Source organism: Eupeodes corollae, chromosome 1 (assembly GCF_945859685.1).
Source record: "Eupeodes corollae chromosome 1, idEupCoro1.1, whole genome shotgun sequence".
NCBI classification, from domain to species: Eukaryota; Metazoa; Arthropoda; class Insecta; order Diptera; family Syrphidae; genus Eupeodes; species Eupeodes corollae.
Window position 1 is genome coordinate 203,218,193 of NC_079147.1, and position 20,206 is coordinate 203,238,398.

The 20,206-nt window shown below is 25.8% G+C and overlaps 1 protein-coding gene across 11 annotated transcripts; it reads right to left on the reverse strand.

Moving 5' to 3' along the window:
* Window positions 1–552: 552 nt before the first annotated feature.
* LOC129943089 (synapse-associated protein of 47 kDa) lies at window positions 553–18,735 on the reverse strand. Of its 11 annotated transcripts, none has more exons than XM_056052311.1 (9): window positions 17,881–18,735; window positions 14,145–14,174; window positions 13,697–13,933; window positions 11,826–11,899; window positions 10,719–10,819; window positions 10,336–10,610; window positions 10,125–10,240; window positions 8,632–8,934; window positions 553–2,650 (listed from the first exon to the last, which is right to left on the reverse strand). In XM_056052311.1, exons 1-9 carry the CDS (start codon window positions 18,078–18,080, stop codon window positions 2,463–2,465), a joined length of 1,524 nt encoding a protein of 507 aa, XP_055908286.1. In that variant the 5' UTR covers window positions 18,081–18,735; the 3' UTR covers window positions 553–2,462. The 11 variants fall into 11 exon arrangements, 10 of the variants coding, with proteins under 10 accessions (XP_055908286.1, XP_055908284.1, XP_055908285.1 ...); XM_056052309.1 differs by having other exon boundaries at window positions 11,808–11,899; XM_056052310.1 differs by having other exon boundaries at window positions 13,688–13,933.
* Window positions 18,736–20,206: the final 1,471 nt, after the last annotated feature.

Consider the following 20,206-nt stretch of genomic DNA (forward strand, 5'->3'; position numbering starts at 1 on the left):
AATTAAGTCGGATTTAAATTAAGCCTTCAAAACCACTGTAAAAGTGTAATTTGATTGCCAGTAACAAATAATTGTCGACCAGTTTTATTAATTTCATAATAGAAGTTGACACCCAAGTTTTCCTTCAGAGAGGACGTATGCAATACAAACAAATAAAATAATTATTAAACCTTCGTGCAGGATATTTAGATTGTGTAACCTTGTTTTTATTTGTTAGTATTTGCGTTTTTTTTTCAATAGTCGTGTAGTAGTAATATCCTCTTCTTCAATTCTAATAAAAAAAATCTTCCAAAGCCACCAAAAACTAAGCAATTTTTAAGAATAAAATAAAATTTCGAACGAAATTAAGACTCATAGAGAATAAAACAGAAAACAAATCATCTCATTGTGGGGAAAATAAAATAAAATTGTTTCGGGTGAAATATTTTTGATTGTCGACTCATAATAGTACAGATTATTTCTGAATGATGATTTGGAAATTGAGGAAAATTTGATGGGAAAACCACCAGGTTCAATGAAGAGAAGAAGCTTTTATATCAGTAATAAAACTCCTTTTATTTTGTATTTGAATAGTTGTACACTTTTCCTTTATTAATATTAATAATTAAAGTTGCTCTTATTTATTTTTGTTTTCTTCGGTTTCTTTATTGTAGTTCTTACACCCGGTAACTGTATTATTTCTGTATTTTTTAGAAGAAAAAAATAAAAAAAAATCTTTAACAATCATAAATATTGTGTTTTCTTTTTGATTGTTTTTTAATGTACAATGTTCTTTTTTTATATATTAGTATTTTGTAGGAGTTTTTTTAATTGCTTACTTTGTTTTTATTGCCAATTTCCAAAAAGAAACAAACCCTTTTTCTATTTTTTGTATTTATATCAATATTTTTAAAGTATATATACATATATGTATGTATATATATATATTCCCAAATATTTTTGTTGTTTTATCTTTAATATATAATAATAATAATAATTTGCTAATAGTTAAAATTTGAAAATTTTACAATATACATAGATACATATATATGTATAATTATATTAATATATATGTTTAAATTCATTATAACAAATAAAGGGAATAAACTTTTACATATTTACGTTGTGTTTTCTTTTGTTTTTAGTAAACAAATAAGGTGTTAAATTGATTATAAACTTTGAAACTTATTTAATTAAAATAAATATTCTAACACAAACACAATAGCAAATAACATTAGAAAGTTGATGTATACGTTTATAATTTGTATTATTTATGTAGAATTTAAAAAATAACAGTTTCGTAGCTAACACATTGCATATACAATATAAGTTATAAATATATGCAAAATGTACATACATTTTAAAAACTATAATTGCGCTGAAAAACAGTCTCAAATTAAAATGGATTTTTTGTTTCTTATATAGAGCTTTTATTTTTGTTTTTAAATTAGATTTATATAATAATTAATAATCACAAAAACTAAGGTTTTGAACATTAGTTTTCTGTTGTGAAAAAAATAACACAAACAAAAAGATAGCTTTGTGAAATAACTTTTCTTTTTTTTTTGTTAATTTTGTTTTGTTTTTTTTTTTTTTTTTGTTAATAATATTTACATTTTTTAAATTATTTGTGTACATAATAATCATAAAAATTATATTTATATATATATTTTTTTCTTTTGCAATTAACATTTGATTATAATTGGAATACTTTTTATTTATATTTCTATAATAATAACATAATTTATCTAAAATGAGCTTTAAATGTTTATCTTTTCAATTTTTTTATGGTTTATATTTTATTGTTTTTCATTTATTTTTTTATTTTACTTTTCATATATGTACGTATACATACATATATACATAATTTAGTTAATTTAAAAATTATGTAAACATAGTTATATATGTATGTATATAAATTTGACTGTTTATCTTAGCTTTCTCTTTGTTTTTGTTAATAAATTTTTTGAAAATAAATTTTGCTTGGTGATCGAATTCATGGGAAATCATGGAAATCATGGTTTGGATGATATTTGTATGTAGTATTTTTCTCTTGAAACAAAGTTGCAATTTAACTTTGCTTTGTACGAAATAACGCACTATACCTACAGTTTGAGTTGAAGGTATTTAAATACACATATTTGACATTTTACAACAATCTTCTTTAAATTTTAAATTTTAATTTTCATTAACTTAACTCATAGATCATTTCAACCTATATATATCGAAGGTTGAGAAGAAGGGGCGGTTTTTAAGTTCATCGATAACCTAGCATTACCCTTTTTAAACTTTTTAAAGTTCTAAAATCATAAACATAGTTATTTATAACACAAAACAATGTACAGTAAATATATATTTATATTTATGAGAGAAATTATTAAAAATATTTAAATCCCGGAAACAGAGGAAAAGGATTAAAAGAATACAAAAAAAAATGAGAAAACTCAGGAAAACTTAGAAAAAACTACGATAAAGGCTCTTAATTACTTTAAATCATCGGTTTCATCGATAAGATCAGCGTATTGTTCCCAATCGTTGTTAGATGGACTACGGGTGCGAATTGTCGTTTTTGATGTTTCCCCGCCACCTTCACCGCCCCCAGATGCACCGCCGTCTGTAACAACTTCGTATTCTTGTAATTCAGCTTCCAGATCCTTTTCCCACTGTTCTTCTAAATATGGTTTGCATATATTTATTTGTTATAATATATATTAGGTATATATATTTATTCTTATTTTGTTTATTTTATATTTTATATTTTTTTTGTTTTTATAATAATTCCTGTTAGGTAGTCTTATTATTACAAACTTTTATAAATATAACTATACTCTAACAAAATATTGGTTTATAAGGTAGGTATAGTATTTTTATAAATAAAGTTTGTGATAGATGTAAGTTTTCTACTTTATTAATGACGCTGATCTGAAGGTAATGATTTGACAGAAAATACAAAACAAATAAAAACAATGTAAAAGAAGTAACAAAATTTGAGTAAAGAGAAATGTATAAAATGTATTTTTCTGTAAAATTAAAATGTGCAGTGCAAAAGGAATTTAATAAGTGACAGAAATGAATGCAAGTGAAGGTGTTATGATGTGACTTTGGAACAAAAAAAACTTGCAAAGCTATAGCCTATATCGAGAAAAACATAAATCTTTATGAAAATTAAATAATATAATAATTAAATCATACTTTTTTTTCTATCATGCTATGGGCAATATGGAAAAATTAATTTTAATAAATTGTGGTTAAAAACATAAGTTGGAAAAAGTGTTTTCGGTAAACACTTACAAAGGAGTTTTATGAAATTGTCTGTTTTTGTAAGAAGTTGGTGCTTTTTTTAAAAAACAAACAGAATATTACTGGAATTGGTGGTGGAGACTTTTCAAACATTTCCTTAACAAACAAAAAAACCGACAAAAAGAAATTATTCTAGGCCCGATAAGCGAAATATTTTCGCTTTTCAAAAACTGGATTCAACTCAAAGCTTAGAAAGTTAGCAAAAAGCAAATTAAAATGCAGACAGACAGATTTTACACGGTGTATATAATAATCAAAATAAAAATAGTAAAAATGATGTACATTTTTAAATGCTTTTTCACAGCAAATAAAGCGGAAGTTATAGTTTTTAGCATAACTAAAATTAAATAAAAAGAACAACATTGAATACATTTTATGTACATATATGCATATTTGTCATTATTCACACATATACATAAAAATAATTATAAAGATAGCAAAGAGAATTTTCAGAAAAAAAACTACATTTAAAAAAAAGTTCAAATCAATTCAAACTCATTTAAAATTCAACGTATGCGGAAAGTGTTTTCGATTGATTTTGTACTTTTTTAATTAAATTTCTTGTTCTGGATTGTAGTTTGTTTTCTTCTTAATTTAAAATAAATTTAATTATACAGAGAAATGGTTTTGAAATGATAATACAAACAAAAAAGAAACAAATAAAAACATTTTAGAGATAAAATAAGGATAGCACTCAATTGGTATTTTGTGTGGTGAGTTCCAAAACTTAAATAAGAAAAAAACTAAAACAATAAAATCAAAATTAAGAAAACCATATTCAAAACAGGTTCATCAGAAAGATTGTCCTAAAGAATTTTGTGCTCTTATTAGCTGTGTTTAAGATTGCAATTTTGTTTATTTTTTTAAACATTATGTATGTTTGTCAGATTGCTAAAATATTCATTATTCAATGTCTTAGGTGGAATAACTCCCAAAAACCCTTTTGCAAACTGCATAATTAAATGTAAAGTAATATTTGTGTACAAAGACTATCAAAAACTAAGTTTAATTCAGTATGATTCTCATGGCCAAATATGCATATTAACTTAAAATTAAGTTATAATTATTATTCAGCTTCCCAGCCTCATAAAAAATAATATCAAATGGGAAATCGTTATTGTTACTCTGGTAGGATTTGTTTTTATACATAATATGTGTGTTGTAGTTGAGACTTTTAGTTTTAATGATTTTTTTAAATTCTCTAAGTTTTTTAAACAAATTAAGTCAAACGAACAACAAGCAGGAAACAATAACGAATAAAGGCGCTCTAAAATGAAGCGTTTTAACTACACACATTAACATTATGAATTTTTTTTCGACGGTATTTATAATTAAGTACGCATTAGATATCTAAAATAGTATGCCAACAACTCTGTATAGCTGAAGCAAGCTCTTATTTTTTAAGATCATGGTTCCTAGACAAATTGAATCTGAATTATATTAGTTTTTATTATATGTAATGTAGGTATATAAATATATTGCACTATAAATTATTAAATTTTCGATAACATTATTAAATTTTAGCAAAACGACATACATTTATATAAATAACAAAAGGCATTTTTATAACAATACATTAGTAATTCCTTAAAGAAAAACACCAATTTTTTTTATTGACTAAACGTTTAAACAATAATCATAGAAATATCTACAAAAAATATTATTTATCAAAAACACATACAAAAACAAATAAAAATAGAGTTGCCAATAAAAACGAAGAAAAGAATGAATTTATTTTGCTGTTTAATGTTTTTTATTTGATGACATTTTAAATGAAAAGAATAAATATCAAAGGGATGAATTTTGTTAAAAAAAAAAATAAAAAACAATACAAAAATTAACTAACGAACGTGAACAGGAAAATACACACAGACATTTAAAATTTTTATTAATTAAATTAACAATAATTTCGATAAATTCCTAAAAATTTTGATATGATTTTTTTTCTGTTTTAATTTTTTGTTCTAACAAACGAAATAAATGTAATGTAAACTTACCACACAAAATTTTGTATATATATCTGTATTTTTATGATTTTTTTAATGTTTTTTATTTTTTATTTTATAATTAATCGTTAATCCATTCAATCTTCTGAAAGATGAATTGAAATAAAAAAGAAACAAATATATATGATTTCAATACTTATAGAAGTAACAATATATCTTTTTTGTTTTGCAGATTAAATTTTTGTAATTTTTGGAAAATGGGGAAAAAATAAGCGAATAAAACATAATTCATAAAAAAAATTCTCTACAAAGAAAAATAAAAAAATTGAAAAATACAACATGGAAAAGAACATATAAGCAATGCATATTTAAGAGCGAATTTATTTATTTTTATCAAACATTATGATTTTTAAGTTAAGGTTAAATTTGAAAATAAAAGTGTTTTTTTTTAATATTAAATCACGGTAAAAATTAAACTCAATACAAGTTTAAGCAGGTTTAATTAAAGATTTTGCATAGCTTAGAAATTTGTGGTTGTTCATAGAGTCGGAGAAGAAATTTAGTTACTCTGTTTAAGATAAATTGAAGCATTTTTTAAACTCTACAGAAAGAAAGCATTACAAGAGAGTTGGAGTTTTAGTTCGTGCGTTTTCATGATTATTTTGAAACCATTACTAACAATTCAAGTGGAATAATATCATCATTCTTATCGTTATAATTCATTTAATCAAATATTATGCCATATTATATCACGATGCAGCATCTTTGATAACTTTTGATATTTTTTTTTGTATAAATTAAAAAAAATTAAATCACTCACTTTTGCCTACAGCATTTTTAACCACATTGAATATTTAAATATTGAATGTTTTTTTGAAAAAAAAAAAAAAAATAATATGTGAAAAATAAGCAAAACCATAGATCACTTGAACGTGAGTAAATATAAATAAAAGAAAAGAAAACTTAATCTGAATTATGTTATTCATGTGGTGTGTCTTTTTAGTGAATGTTTGTTTGATATTTGGAAAAGTAACAAATAATGCTAAAGTCTAGCAATTATCCTAGTAATAATCTAAAAATGCATTTTATGAATGTTATATTATTTCTAATTAATATATTATATCTGGGGAACTCCAATGAAATGTTGTTTGAAAGAAGTGAGAGGTTTTGTAAAGATTTCCCAAAATGCAATTAATATGCTTTTATATGTATATTATTTTAATTCTTATTGTTAAAAACTATATTCTATCGTCTGCTTAACGCATTTTTTTTGTTTTTTTCATTTTCATAACTTTATTTTTAACTTATTTTTCTATACATATATTTTGTAAATGTATATTTTAAAAGAACGATATTTTCTTTTAATATTTATTTTTTTGTTGGTGTGATATTAAAGTAATACAAATAGTTGTTTTTGTTTTTAAAGATATATTTAGTATTTTAATACTGTATTGTATAATATTAATATTCTTAAGCTGTTGAGAAAAAAAGAAGAGAAAAAGATAAATCATAATATTATGTACAGAGCTTAATTGAACTTAATTACGACTCAATCAGATTATTTAGCTTTCTTTGATTATGAATCATAAAAACGAGAACTGTGGCTTAAGAAAGTGATAAATATTATTTTATCTTGATGTTTTATGCTGAATATTATTACCATTGTTTATATGAATTATAAGTAACAATATTCAACAAAATATGAAATATTTATTATTATCTTTTTTTTTGTAAATACTTAGGTCCGTATAAGACTTGAATTATATTGTATAAGAAGCTACACATTTCTCGCCAACTGATCTACCAAAAATGTACATAACATAAGAATAAAATGATAACATTATTAGTTGCAGAAATATATATGTATATATATATTTAAGATATCATTGTATTGAATCGCTTTATATATTTTTTTTATTTAAACAGATCGCTATTTTTGTTATTTAATTTTTTGTGAGGAATATAATTGTGGGGACAGGATACAGGTTATATTCTCTATGCTATCTCAGTGATTATGTGTTCTTTTTTGTTTTACTGAATATGCCTTCACTTTAAGTCAAATTTCTTCGTTTCTTTATAACTATTTAAAACAACAACTATCGACTTATTTTGAATTAAAGTGAAAACTATAATTCTGTTTTTTTTTTGTTTTTAAAGGACTTTGAGGGAAAATTATTACTTCAATTAATGCATATTAGATTTCTGCAAGCGTTAGTTATAAGTAGAGTTTGTGAAAGATAATAAATTAACAAGCCTTTCAAATTGTCCGTAAATGGAAAAGGAAGCATAGCCATTTTAATATATATATATAAATATAGTATTAAAATATGATACAAAAATATTAACTTTAAAGCGGGCATTTTAAATACAACAAATACAACTAGTTAATAGATTTTTATTTTTAAATAATGATTTTTAAGGCCCTTGTAGCTTATTGTTCACGTCATTTTTTTTGTCAAATATTCGGAAGTGCATGGCAAGAAAACCAAAAGAATGTAAATTAAAATTAATATTTATAAAATAAACTTTGCCAAAAATGAATTAATGGTTAAAACTTTGTAACAAAACTCGTTAAAATGGTTAAAAACGTTGATGCTATGTGAGTAACATAATGCGAAAGTAAAAAAATAAAAAACTGGATAACTGATGAAGAATGAATAAAAAATGTTATTAAGTTACGAAGATATATTTAAGTCAGTCAATTCTGCTAGATGTGTTCCACAAAGCAATTTAAATAAAATCAAATTAATGAATAGAGTTCTTTAAAAGTTTAAAGATGACAAATATTTAGAATTTTGTCCAGTAACAAAAAACTACTCAAAATTATTGTACATGGAAACAAAAAACTAAGAAGAAGCATGACTGGCTGGAAATTCAAAACATAATTCTTTAGAAAATGAAAAAGTTTATTGGAGCTTAAAGTTCCAAATCGATTTGCGATGGAAAAAAAAAGTTGTTCAAATCAGGACAGGTATAGGTATATGAAAGACGACACGATCGTTTATGTTAACACATTCGTTTAAACTTATTTTAAGAAACCTGCCACTCAATTTTTTTGAATTCATAGGGAATCATAATTTAAATAGGTAACCAAATTTTGAGGATATTGCTTGCTTTGCTTTTTTAACTTTCAAAAAATAGTTTTTGTCATTTGTTGTGCCTTTATTTTTTTTTATTTTTATCGTTGCTTTTTGTCCAGGTCTAGGTAGAAGAAAAGCTCTCTTACATTTATAAGCAATGCAGGTACCAATAGATTTGTTATGTAATTTGGTAATTAAATGATATACATGTGTGTGAAAATATACAATTGATAAATTGACATGAAAAATATGACAAACAAACTTATACCCTTGAAGAAAATAAAAGTAAAATCAAGAAAGAAAAAAATAAATTAAAACAATCTTACCGTTGTTTTCTAGAGCTTGCTGCGTCATACTGTCGATACCGAGTCTACGCATTCCATCCTTAATTTCTTCTAAATCTGTTTCTGTAGTTTGAAAAGTATCCGAAACAAATTCCGATTCAGAAAGTAGTTTTGCTTTTGATTTTTGAACTGAATTTTCATTATTATTGCTCTTCATCGATTTCTTTGATTTTTGTTTATGAGTTTTCGAATTTTCTTTTACATTTCTACTATCATCTTGCCCCAATTCTGGGGCAGGAGTATTTAGACTTGACGATGAATTTGTTTCGGAAGTTTGCACTTTAGCTTTGTTTTTTTTTATATAATTGGATTTTATATTTTTTTTATGTTTTTAAGGTACATTATATAATGTCAGTTGTAGAATCCAGTGTTTTGATATAATTTGAGTGTGATTTGTGTGTTCCAATAAATAAAAATATAAAATAAAAAAAAAAGAAAAACAATGAAAACAAAAAATATAAACATAAAATTAATAAAATAAGAAAATGAATAACGCAACACAAAATATTAAATAACAATTTTTTTAATGCCGTATAACATGGTGATGCTAATTTTCTCTTACATTTTAAACGGTTTTCTATGATCTTAACGGGAAATGACAAATTAAATACAAATTATTTATGGAATGAATATGACGCACATTGGTTTAAGCTATACAAAAAGCTTTTTAAATATTGATGGCTCATCCTAAAAATTTCTTTAAAAATTAAAAATTTAAGTTAGCACATGCAGAAAATAATCTTGTGCTTAATTGTTTATATGTTAGTTTACTGATTGACAAAGTAACAAAGGTTGTAAGACAACAAAATAATTTGGAGAAATAAAGTTTGTCAACTTTTTCACAGCACTAAGGCGATATTAAACTTGTTACAAGTATTGTATTTTAGTTTTTTTTTCTTTTTTTCCAAAAGAAAGTATTTCGTGTTACTGAAATAAGTTACTGTTTACAAATTCGTAATACGATTACAAAAAACACTATTTTTTGTTTTAACTAAAATGAAGCCACCAAATTTAAAAATTAACTTTTGCCCTGAGTAAGGACCCGTTTTTATATTAAGGATTTTTTTTAACAAAAGGAAAACTATAAAATGAAAATAAAAATAAATGCATCAAAGTTCAACATCTAAAACATCTACGTTTATAGTTATATTATATTTAAGAGTTTACTTTCATTTTTTGTTTTAAATATAGAAAAAGGAGAAAAGCAAATTTAATATGTTGTTAAAATATTTACACAAATGCAAAAATTAAAATTTATTTAAATTATGGGTTATAGGTTTGTTTTTATTGGGAGAAATTAATAAAATAACTCAAACATTTCCTCATTTTCCTTAACAAAAATTAAACAAATCAAATATATACATATATTCATAAACATTTGACTTTACATTTTATAACAGAGAAACAAAAATATTATAAGAACTTAAACCAAAACAGATTTGAAACAAAAATATAAACAATAAATTAGTACTTACCATCTTCGCTGGAAGCCTGGCCAACGCCATCAACTCCCAATGTTCCCAATTCTGCTGCTTGAATAATTAGTGAAACGCGATAGAAGTAATTTCTCCAGAAGTTCTCTTCTGTGATTCTGTGGCAAAATGAAAAATAAAAATACATATGTACATAAATAATAAGTAAAAACAAACATAAATGTATTATTTAAAAGGAATTGTCTTGATATACATTTTAGGTACAAGTTCGAATCGCATTTTTTCAAGAGCTTGATCTTCGGCCATTATTGCAATGGCTGTGGGATATGCAGTATCGTAATCAAATTGGAAGTCGACGCCAGCTGGTGGAGCACGAACAAAGTTACGACGATCCAATGATAGACCCATAATTTCTTCCTTGATTTTGGCTTCGTTACTGTGTCCAACCCAGGGGGCCTGTCCAGATTCGGAGCCACCTTGTCCCTTAATAAATGCTTCTTGCTCTTTGTTGAATTCACCAAGTATTGTCTGAAATCATTAAATGAAAGTTTGAAAAATGTGTTTATGTTGTATTTATGTATTTAAAATAAAATTAAGTTGAATGTTTCAACCCTTTAAGTATTCGCTTTTACTTACATTATCCTTAACAGTTTCTTTTATTTTGGCTCCTGCTTTGTTTACAGCTGAATATAAGAATGAACCAAAATGTTTGGCACCTTGTGTAACTTTTGTTGTTACTAAAAAATAAAAAACATAATATTTCTTATCACACTAATCAACAAGTGTATTGTATCACAACAGACAAAAGCAGTTTAAAAAAAATTATATTTGTTTAATAATAGACAAATATGTATGCCTTAGATGCAGCCTATTATTCTGCTGGTGTAAAATGAAAAACTCTCATAGAAAATGACATAAATGACGAATCATAATCATTTTGAAAATTTACAATTGAAAATTTAGAATGAAACAACAACAACTTGTGTGTGCTACCACCAAGTTCATAGGCTGGAGTTATAGCTATTTCACGGGACCAACCCGATCATCAGACTCCTTTAGTGGTGCTTAATCGCTTTATGTTCAATTTAATTTTTGAAGAACTTTTGCCCGAACTGGGCTTGAACAAGCGATCTAGCGTGTGAGAATCATTTTATTACTTCTTGTTAAGGAAATGTTTATATTGTTTGAAATAATTTTCAGAAGCTTATTGTCGTAACCACTAATTTATGTGTATATTCATAACGCGAATAATTATTTTTTTATTCAGAATGTCTTTTGCAAAGTAAATAAAGTTTTCATTCATATCAGTGTCATATCAGGCATATCTTGTGTTTTAGTAATTTACAGTTATGGCCAAAATAATATTAACAAAACTTAATTTTGGTAATTATGTTTATAGAACTTATCTAAGACATTGAATGTAACCATCAAATTTTATCTGTAAATATTTTCTTGTTTCTTAAATTGTGATTGCAGGTAAAAAAAGTTTAACTCAAAACTAAGAAATGTTTCTAATATTTTAGCTATAGCTGTATTCATGACCATTTATGTGTACCTTTAATAAAAATCAATTCTTGTGTACATTTTTAATCAAGTAAACTGTTTCGATTAATCCATTCACGTTTTTTTATGTTGTTAAAAATCAAAATTCATTTGTAAAAAAAAGAGTAATTTTAAAAAATTAAAATAGCCAATTAGAGAAAATTTTGATTTTTTTAAACATACTTTTATTTTCTCCCTTACCCTGTCCAATTTGGCCATCATCTGTTGGAGTACCACCACCTGATGCAGGGTGAGAGTCAGCTCCTTCTGTGGCACTGTTTAAAAGAAAAATACAACAAAAAATATTAACAAAGTTGATTCACGTACAAATTTTTATCACATTTATCCAATAAATGTACACATAAAATGCAATGACCATTTTATACGTGCTGGTTAAAAAACTGATACATTTTCCATTTAAGCATTTAAAAATACAAATACATATTACTTTTTAATAAAAAAGAATAATATGTAGAATCAAATGTTCTTAATAAGTTTTTAATTTATTTAATCAGGAAAATATATCATACACTTAGACAAAAAGTCTTTAGAGTATAAATTAAGAGAAATAGAGGGGAAATTGTCTAGCAAAAATAGATATTTAAGTACTTAATTATTTAACATCAAAACAGATTCTACTTCGAGTATTAAAATGAGATGCAAACATTTTTTTTTTAATTCATAAGTCCAAAAAAGATAGTTAGGTTCAATTCGTTCATAGAAATTTCGTCTACATACAAAAAAAACGCCTATATACAAAAAAAAAACACTTGAAGTTTCTATTAAAAAAAATATACAGTATACAAAAAATTGTTAAAGAACATAAAATTAGCTAATTAAATAGAAAAACATATTGAAGCACAAATTAAGAAAGAAAAAAAAACATAATTAATATCTATAAAGAAATAATAAAAAAACACATAAGTTAAGTTCTACTAACAATAATAATTCTAATGGTGATTTTTTAATGGGCCGTACACAAATGATGGAATTTGATATTATGTGCTTTTAATGCGTTATCATCTTCAGATATTTATTTTGCTGTGTTGCTTCAATAAACTAAATGAGTGAGAAATTATAAAGAAAATACAAAAGAAAAGTATATAATGTATAACAATAAATTAATTACTAGTTATGTGAATAAATTCTATCCGTTCTTTTAATTTTTTGAAATTAATTTAAATTAATACTTATTTAGCTCTTTTTTAAAGATTTTATAAAAAAGAATGAATTGAAAAATAATTTAATTCATTTTATAGTAACACTATTCACATTAAATAAAAATCATTAAGTAAGGCACTGAATTGTATTTCTATTATTTATTTGGCTCTTGGTGGCTCCACTTTCAGACCAATTCACAAAAATAAGTTTTTAAAAAAATCTATGGAAAGTTTGTCCAATAAATTATTGTTTTGATAATATAAATTAAGAAAAAAAAATTCTTATCCAAATTTTAGTTAAATGTCAAGAATTTTGCAACATTAAAATTAACTTATTTTATTTCTAAATTTTATCAAAATAAATGTTTAAAAAAAAAATAAGTTATGAATGTAAATGCCGTGGATACCTAAAATCAAAGGAAAACATTTAAATTCTATAAATTTGTTAATAAAATTGGATTTTAAATATATTATCAGTAGTTTCAATCAATAAAAAATACTCTCGGGAAAAAAAAAAACAAGTACAAAAATTGCAAAATGTGAAATTCTGCGAAACAACATTCTATTTTTATGTTTAAACCTTTACAAACTTTTGATCTATTTGGAATATGATTATATTATAGAAAAAAATTAACTATACAAACAAATTCTTTTTTTTTGTCGACTATTTATAAATTGGATATATTTTGGAATGCCAATTCAAATTAAACGAAAAAGAAAACAAACAGAATAAAAGCTTTGTTATTTAAAAGCAAAATGCTTATTATTAATATTGAATTATATAATATTATTAAAATATTTTTTTTGTATTAAATTAAATTTTTAATAAAAACTTATCTTTAAAAAATATTAGTGTATAACAGTTAAATACCATTATTCCGTCATTAAATGTTTGGCCCATACCTAATATACCTCGACTTGTCTTCATCATCACCACTAACTGCAGCAGCAGCTTCATATCCACCCTGTTCCGCAAGCCCTTCTACGTTACCTTCTTCACCGGCCCCTTTTCTTAAGCCAGGTATTGATGGCATAGCTGGCATTGCTGGCATGGCCGGCATAGAGGGCATTGCCGGCATTGATGGCATAGCTGGCATCGATGGAATAGAAGCATTTCCTAGCCAACCCTTTACATTTGAAAACATTCCACTGTAAAAAAATAAAAAGAGTTAAAAAACTAGATAAAATCTGAAATTTATTTTGTTTATATTACAGACAATTTTTTTATAAAAATTAATTTTATTAAGTTAATAAGAAACCCATTTTCATTTAAGTTAGAATCCACATATTAAAATAAGAAATATTAGTTTACTTTCAATTAAACAAAAAAAAAAAAAACAAAACAAAGCAAAAATCTTACCTCTCAAATAATGATGATACCAAATTTTTTCTAAACAAAGAAATAAAAACGTATAAAAATAAAAATAAAAAAATTATAAATTAAAATTAAAATGATGACATATATGTATGTTATCCTTTTCGTTTTAAGTTTTAGCTGATAGAAATACAAACTATTAGTTAGAAAAATTATTATACATATGAGTAAACACAAAATAGGCGGAGCAACAGCTTGTAGATAACCAGGGTCTAGTGGCTTACAACTCTTAACCAATCATGTACGATTTTGTTGCTTCATCCGAACAGTTAATTTGAGTAATCACTTTGCATGACAAGAACTACTCTTGAACCTAACACAATCTACAGTTACTTCTACACAGGAGTACATAGTATATGCATATCTTATACTAGATAAATACAAGTGGTAAAGATTTCTGCATCTTCTCTTCCATTTAAATACTTTAGCTCTGAATTTTGGAATCAATTCGTATTACTCTCGTATTTCTAATAGAAATAGACATTTTCTATACCTTTTCAAACTTCCGGATGTAATATTTTTATGTATTTTTTCGATACAAAATGATATATTTTTCGAAATAAAAAGTTATATTTTTGTTTAAAAAAATGTTTTTTTTTACAAACTGCAACCTTGTAGCGTCCTTGAGTAAGTGAGTTCTTAACGATTTTATTTCCTGCAAATTAAGGAAATATAATCTACAATTCTTGCTTTATTTTACAAATAGGCCTTATTATTAATATAGTAAACATATTTTTTTATTGTGAAAGGAATTCATTGTTTGCAATAACTTATCATGAAAATCAGGGATAAGAAGATAACCAAGAAATACAAAACAATAATACCGATTACAAAATATTGTTTTGATTTGGAAGAATATCAGAGTAGTGTAGAAACCATATACAAAGCTATTTTGTTTTTGTATTGATAAAAAAAAGATATTGAGCTTAAATCTGCATTTATCCTATAAAAGTACTTGGCACAATAGAACAATACAACCTGCTGCAAGGCCACAGGTGTAAATTGGTTGGCATAGTTTACCACAATATTGAATTAATAATAGCCTGCAATGGTCATAGTTTGTCATTTTTATATTGTGCCCAATATGTCAATATACAAACATTAATATTTATTGAAGTAATTTAGGTTACTTTTTATTTTTGGTTGTGTTCCTTTTTACAGATAATATTAAAACGTACTGCAACGACATATTTTTCTAAAGTGATTGCCACAATGATATAATATTGCTGAAAACTTATATGCAACAAGTCTTAATGTAAAGAAAAAAAAAGAAAGATTTTTTAGCTTGAAGTTATTCACCGGAAAATAAAAACAATTTTTCTGATTCAATTTGGATGTTGTTTTTACAATATTATCATCCAATTAATTTATTTAAAAAAGAAAGACAATTTAAACTTTTTTATATATCATATCAAATAATTATGTCTGAACTTAATACATACATACGTCTACATCCTTTTTTCTGCTTTGATTTAATTTGACCTTGAAATGCTCCATAACAATTTATTATGAAAGGACTTAACAATAGATAAAATGTGTTTAATGAGTAAAAACCTATAAAAAAAACTTCAGAACCCTTTAAGGTTTAAATCAATTGGTTGATTAGGAATGTTGTATTTTAGTCGTTTGTACCTTTAATCAAATTATTTCATACAAAATGTAATTATATTTGTATATAATTGACGTGTGTACCTAAGGAAACCCATATTTTATAGATCAAGATAACCAATTTTATTAGTTTTTTGTTCTACATATTAACGACAAGGACTTGACTTTTTAAAAAATCGTCGTCTAATTCGTTGTTATAAAAAGTTACACACCCCACATGTAGAGCAGATATGACGTTTGTTTATCGATTGGGATGGGAGAGATGTGTTACAGTGGAGCAGAAAAAAAAACAATGAGAGAAATCTTTTAATCTTAAAATGAGAGAACATTTCCAGTGTCAATGCTTAACTCGAACTTAAAACTAAGGTTTTATGAAAACTATGTGTAAATTTAAAATGTACGTAGTTTTTTTTTTCTATTTACTTGCAACTAAATTTTATTATGCATTCTTTACTGTTACTATACTCGTATATTCATAGAAAAGAATATTGTAACATTAAAAAAAATGATATTATCTCTACTTTTTCCATTCGAAATTTTTCTTCACTTATTGGAATTCAATACGCTTGACATTCAATATTTATTATTTTGGTATGCGCTTGCTTAGAATTTCAAGAGAATATAATATAGAAACCTATTTGAGAATGGTATAAGTCAAAATTGGTTTTGAAATCTGAGGGGATAAAGGCAAGTACCTTTGAAATTTGATTCTTAATTTTTTTTTCTTGTTTAAACAACTACAAACACAGACGTATTTTATATAAATTTCAATATAGCCCATTGAAATCAATCCTTAGTAAGGAAAAAGCTTAGAAAATAGAAAGTGTGATAACAACTCAGAGACGTATCACTTTTCATTAAACCATACTAAAAAAGAAAAACAAGAATTCGTTGGATGTATATACATATGTGTCTACCAAAAAATGCATGATTTCAATTAATTACTTTAAAATTTTCAAGCCAAGCATCTTCCTGGAAGATTATACCCAACACTTTAATTGATATATTAATTTTATTAAAAAATAATTTTTTTTTGATTATAATTAACTAACAAACATTCTCAAATATGCAAAACATGAGATTATTAGAAAATAAAAAATACATATATGTAAACATAAGGTAGGTAAGGGGTGTAACAAAAAAAAGTATAGAAAAGAGCACAACTCTCTTTTCCAATGAAAATGGAGGTCAAATCCAATCTGGAATCACATTATTTCTACGAAACCTTCGATGGTTCAAGGAAGTTTTCCAAGATGAATGCCCATTTCGAATTTAAGTTCTACATTTCTTCTAGCATTTGATATTTTTCATTACTTTTTTAGAAAAGTATTCAATATGTTAAACTTCTTTACAGATTGGCATAATTAAAAAAAATGAAGCTATCTTCCCTGGATGAACGAAAACTCGACTTACTTTAATTGGAAAATTCAGCTGCTAAAAACGAAAACATGTTTTTTTAAAATTAAAAGTACTTTTTTGTTATGACATAAGAGAATTTACTAGCCTTTTAAATACATTGTCAAGCCTCTTATGTGCGCTACTTTTGGAGTTTTATGATTCTTCAAATTTAGTTCAAAAGGGTAGTTCCTTTTTAAAAATTTGCCAACCTTGAAACAACTCTGAATTGCGCAGTTTTAAAACTCTATAAATGCATGGACTTAGAAAATTGTTAGCTTGAAACATTTTTGTAAGCTTAAAAGGAATCGTTTTTGTTTTTTCTTTTAAACAACGTAAAATCAAATTAAGTTGTCTAATTTTGCAGGTAAATTTTGATTTTTCTAAGACAGAAAGAAAGAAAGAGTTTGTTCGTTATTGGAACATCAATTCCTTAGAGATGAATGAAATATACACATTAAAAGGCCAAGGGGCTTGAAAGAGAGCATACTCTCTCCTGGCCCCCACCCCTAAGACTATATTGAAGAGAGGCAGTTAACTTTTCATTGGAAGTCCACGAGGCAGAGAAAAATCGATTTTTTCTGCGATGTCGGAAGGGTGAATCTGGAAATTAGAATATATGTATGTACCTCCTTGAAACATTTTTTTTTGCGAAAATAGCATATTTTTAAGTTTTACTTTGAGAAAATTGATTTGTAAATTGTTTAACATAATTTACCTCTTCGCTGCACCATCTTCATCTAGACCTTGTTCCATACCAGCAGCAGCTTGTTCAGGGTCGACAGCTGCGACTGGAGCTGGTTCAGCCTGTTCTGTAGGATTTGAATTTGGAGGTGGTGCTGGGACGTCTTCATCCTGAGGATCGCCTTTCACAGACCCCATCCATGATGTTACTTGATTAGTTAAGCCCGAAAACATTGTAAATTGAGATAGAAAAAGACTTTTCTAGCTTTTTTATATTCGTTCGAATTGAAGATAGTTAGCACTTAATAAATAGGTACACTTCACTTTATATATTATGTATACTGAAAAAGATGGAACTTCACTTATGCTTCAAGTGAAGGAATTTTCACAAAATTCCTTGAGAAGGAAATTTGCACTCAACCTTCGGAATGTAACTTTTAGTCTAGGTAATATTAAAAAACCCTAATTGGATTTCCAGAGAATGAAAAACTCAAGTTTTTTTTCTTCAAATTCTATACTATATAATTGGTCACCGAGAGGAGTATTTGGTGTTTGTCCTGTTTGAAGCGAAGGTCCTCTGAAAACTGTTGGAATAAAAGAAAAACTATTTTGAGTCGACGTTGCGTTGATGAAAAGCTGGAGAATTTTTATTTGGAAATTCGATGGAAGAAAAGATGGTCTCTTTTTATGTGTTTGTAGTTGATTTAATAATGTATTGTTGTATAGTAATGTAATATTATCTATTGCGCATGCAGACGAATTTTTATTTTTTGTGGAAACCACTTTGCGACGTCGCAAGATAAATAAGTTTTGTTTTTAATCGTTTTTATATAAAACAAAAAGGAAAGGAAGGAAGCCAAATTGCGTTTTTTCTGTTTTTTGGTGAAAATGTCTTTTGACACTTTGACAGCTAAATTAAATACAGTAGGAACCAACAATCGCGATAGTGTTTGATTTTGTATTGAAGTCAGCTTGATGCTAATGTCGATCCAATATAAACTTTTCATTCAGTTGAATTCTGAAAAGCATTGTTTTCTTAAATTAAAGCCCAATGTGTCAATGCAAGAGCATTATAGTTTTTTAAAAGCGAGTTAACTCCTTAAACATATTTTTTTAGTCTTTTATAATCTCGTAGTTAACTCTGTGTTAACCCTTCAAATTTGGCGAATTAACTCTGGTTTAATAACAAATGTTTTTAGATAGATAGATTTAGATAGATACATTTATTAGGTTTATCCAAGTTCTACGACTTTGCACAAAAACTCCTGTATTGGATAGATCAAATGCACTACCAGGCACCAGCACTCAGTACCAAAAGTTTTATGTGCTATCCTCTAAACAATTGTTGTTTTTTTACGGAATTTACAAAACATAAGTTCTAAAATGTTAGTACGCAGCTAAAGCTAAAATTTAGTTTACCTTATTTTCTCCGAACTAAATTTTGACATAAAAACATTGTGTAGAAAATGTAACTGATCTTGTGGGATCTAAACTCCAAGTTGCAAATTGAATTTTGTTACTTCACGAAAAAATTCTCACTATCCATTGTAAGCACTGCACAAAATAAACACACAAAATTCAACTTTTTTATGACAGAACCCATTCAGAAAAGAAAATACAGTTGCTCTCTAGCTCAACTGAGGAGGGGCCGTTTTGAGATTATTTTTCTTCATTTTTTTAATTTCTTTAAGCAGAAAATATGAAATGTGTTTGTATTTATGTATATCTAAAATATCATTATTTTTCTTTAAAGAAATGTTCCAAGGGGATTCAATTCCGACCAATCCCCATTTAAGCTACGATCTTCAATTATCTGTCAAAATTTAGCTCTAAATAAATGTGCCGAGCAAATTAATCAGTCCGCTACATTTTGGCAGCTCAATAATGTGTACAATGAAACAAAAATATGAAATTATAGCTAGAGCTGTGTACCACTCGGCTAAAATACTTTTTTAAATTATAGCTTGATACAGTTTTGGAAAGAATTTTGGCTTGAAATGCACCCCATGACCCCACACTTAAAAAATTATTTATATTGGAATCTTTTCTCTCTTCTAAAAAAAACAAATCGAATGTCGTAACGCCCAAATAAATTTCAAACAAAAGAAGCCAATATTTTTAGTTGTCATTAATCCCAAAAGAATGTTTAATTTTGAATTTGGGTTTTATGAGTTATGGGTTGGGCTTTGTGACATTTATTTTGGGCAATACGACGATTATGATTTCTATCTTTTCTTATGTCTTATCACCCAACAACATATAACCCTAATCATAAAATGACAAAAGTCCCAAAAGAGAAAAATCGTAAAAAATATTACTAAGAAAACATCACGAAGCCCAAATAACGACTATAGAAATAT

Bases quoted from the DNA above. Each gene is read 5' to 3' on its own strand.
- LOC129943089 (XM_056052308.1), bottom strand. From the start codon at position 18,080: ATGTTTTCGGGCTTAACTAATCAAGTAACATCATGGATGGGGTCTGTG. The intron at 13,934-14,144 runs GTAAGATTTTTG...ATTTTTTTACAG, and splicing joins GTATCATCATTATTTGAGAG to TGGAATGTTTTCAAATGTAA. The intron at 8,935-10,124 runs GTAAGTACTAAT...AAAAAAACAAAG, and splicing joins CCAGGCTTCCAGCGAAGATG to CTAAAGTGCAAACTTCCGAA.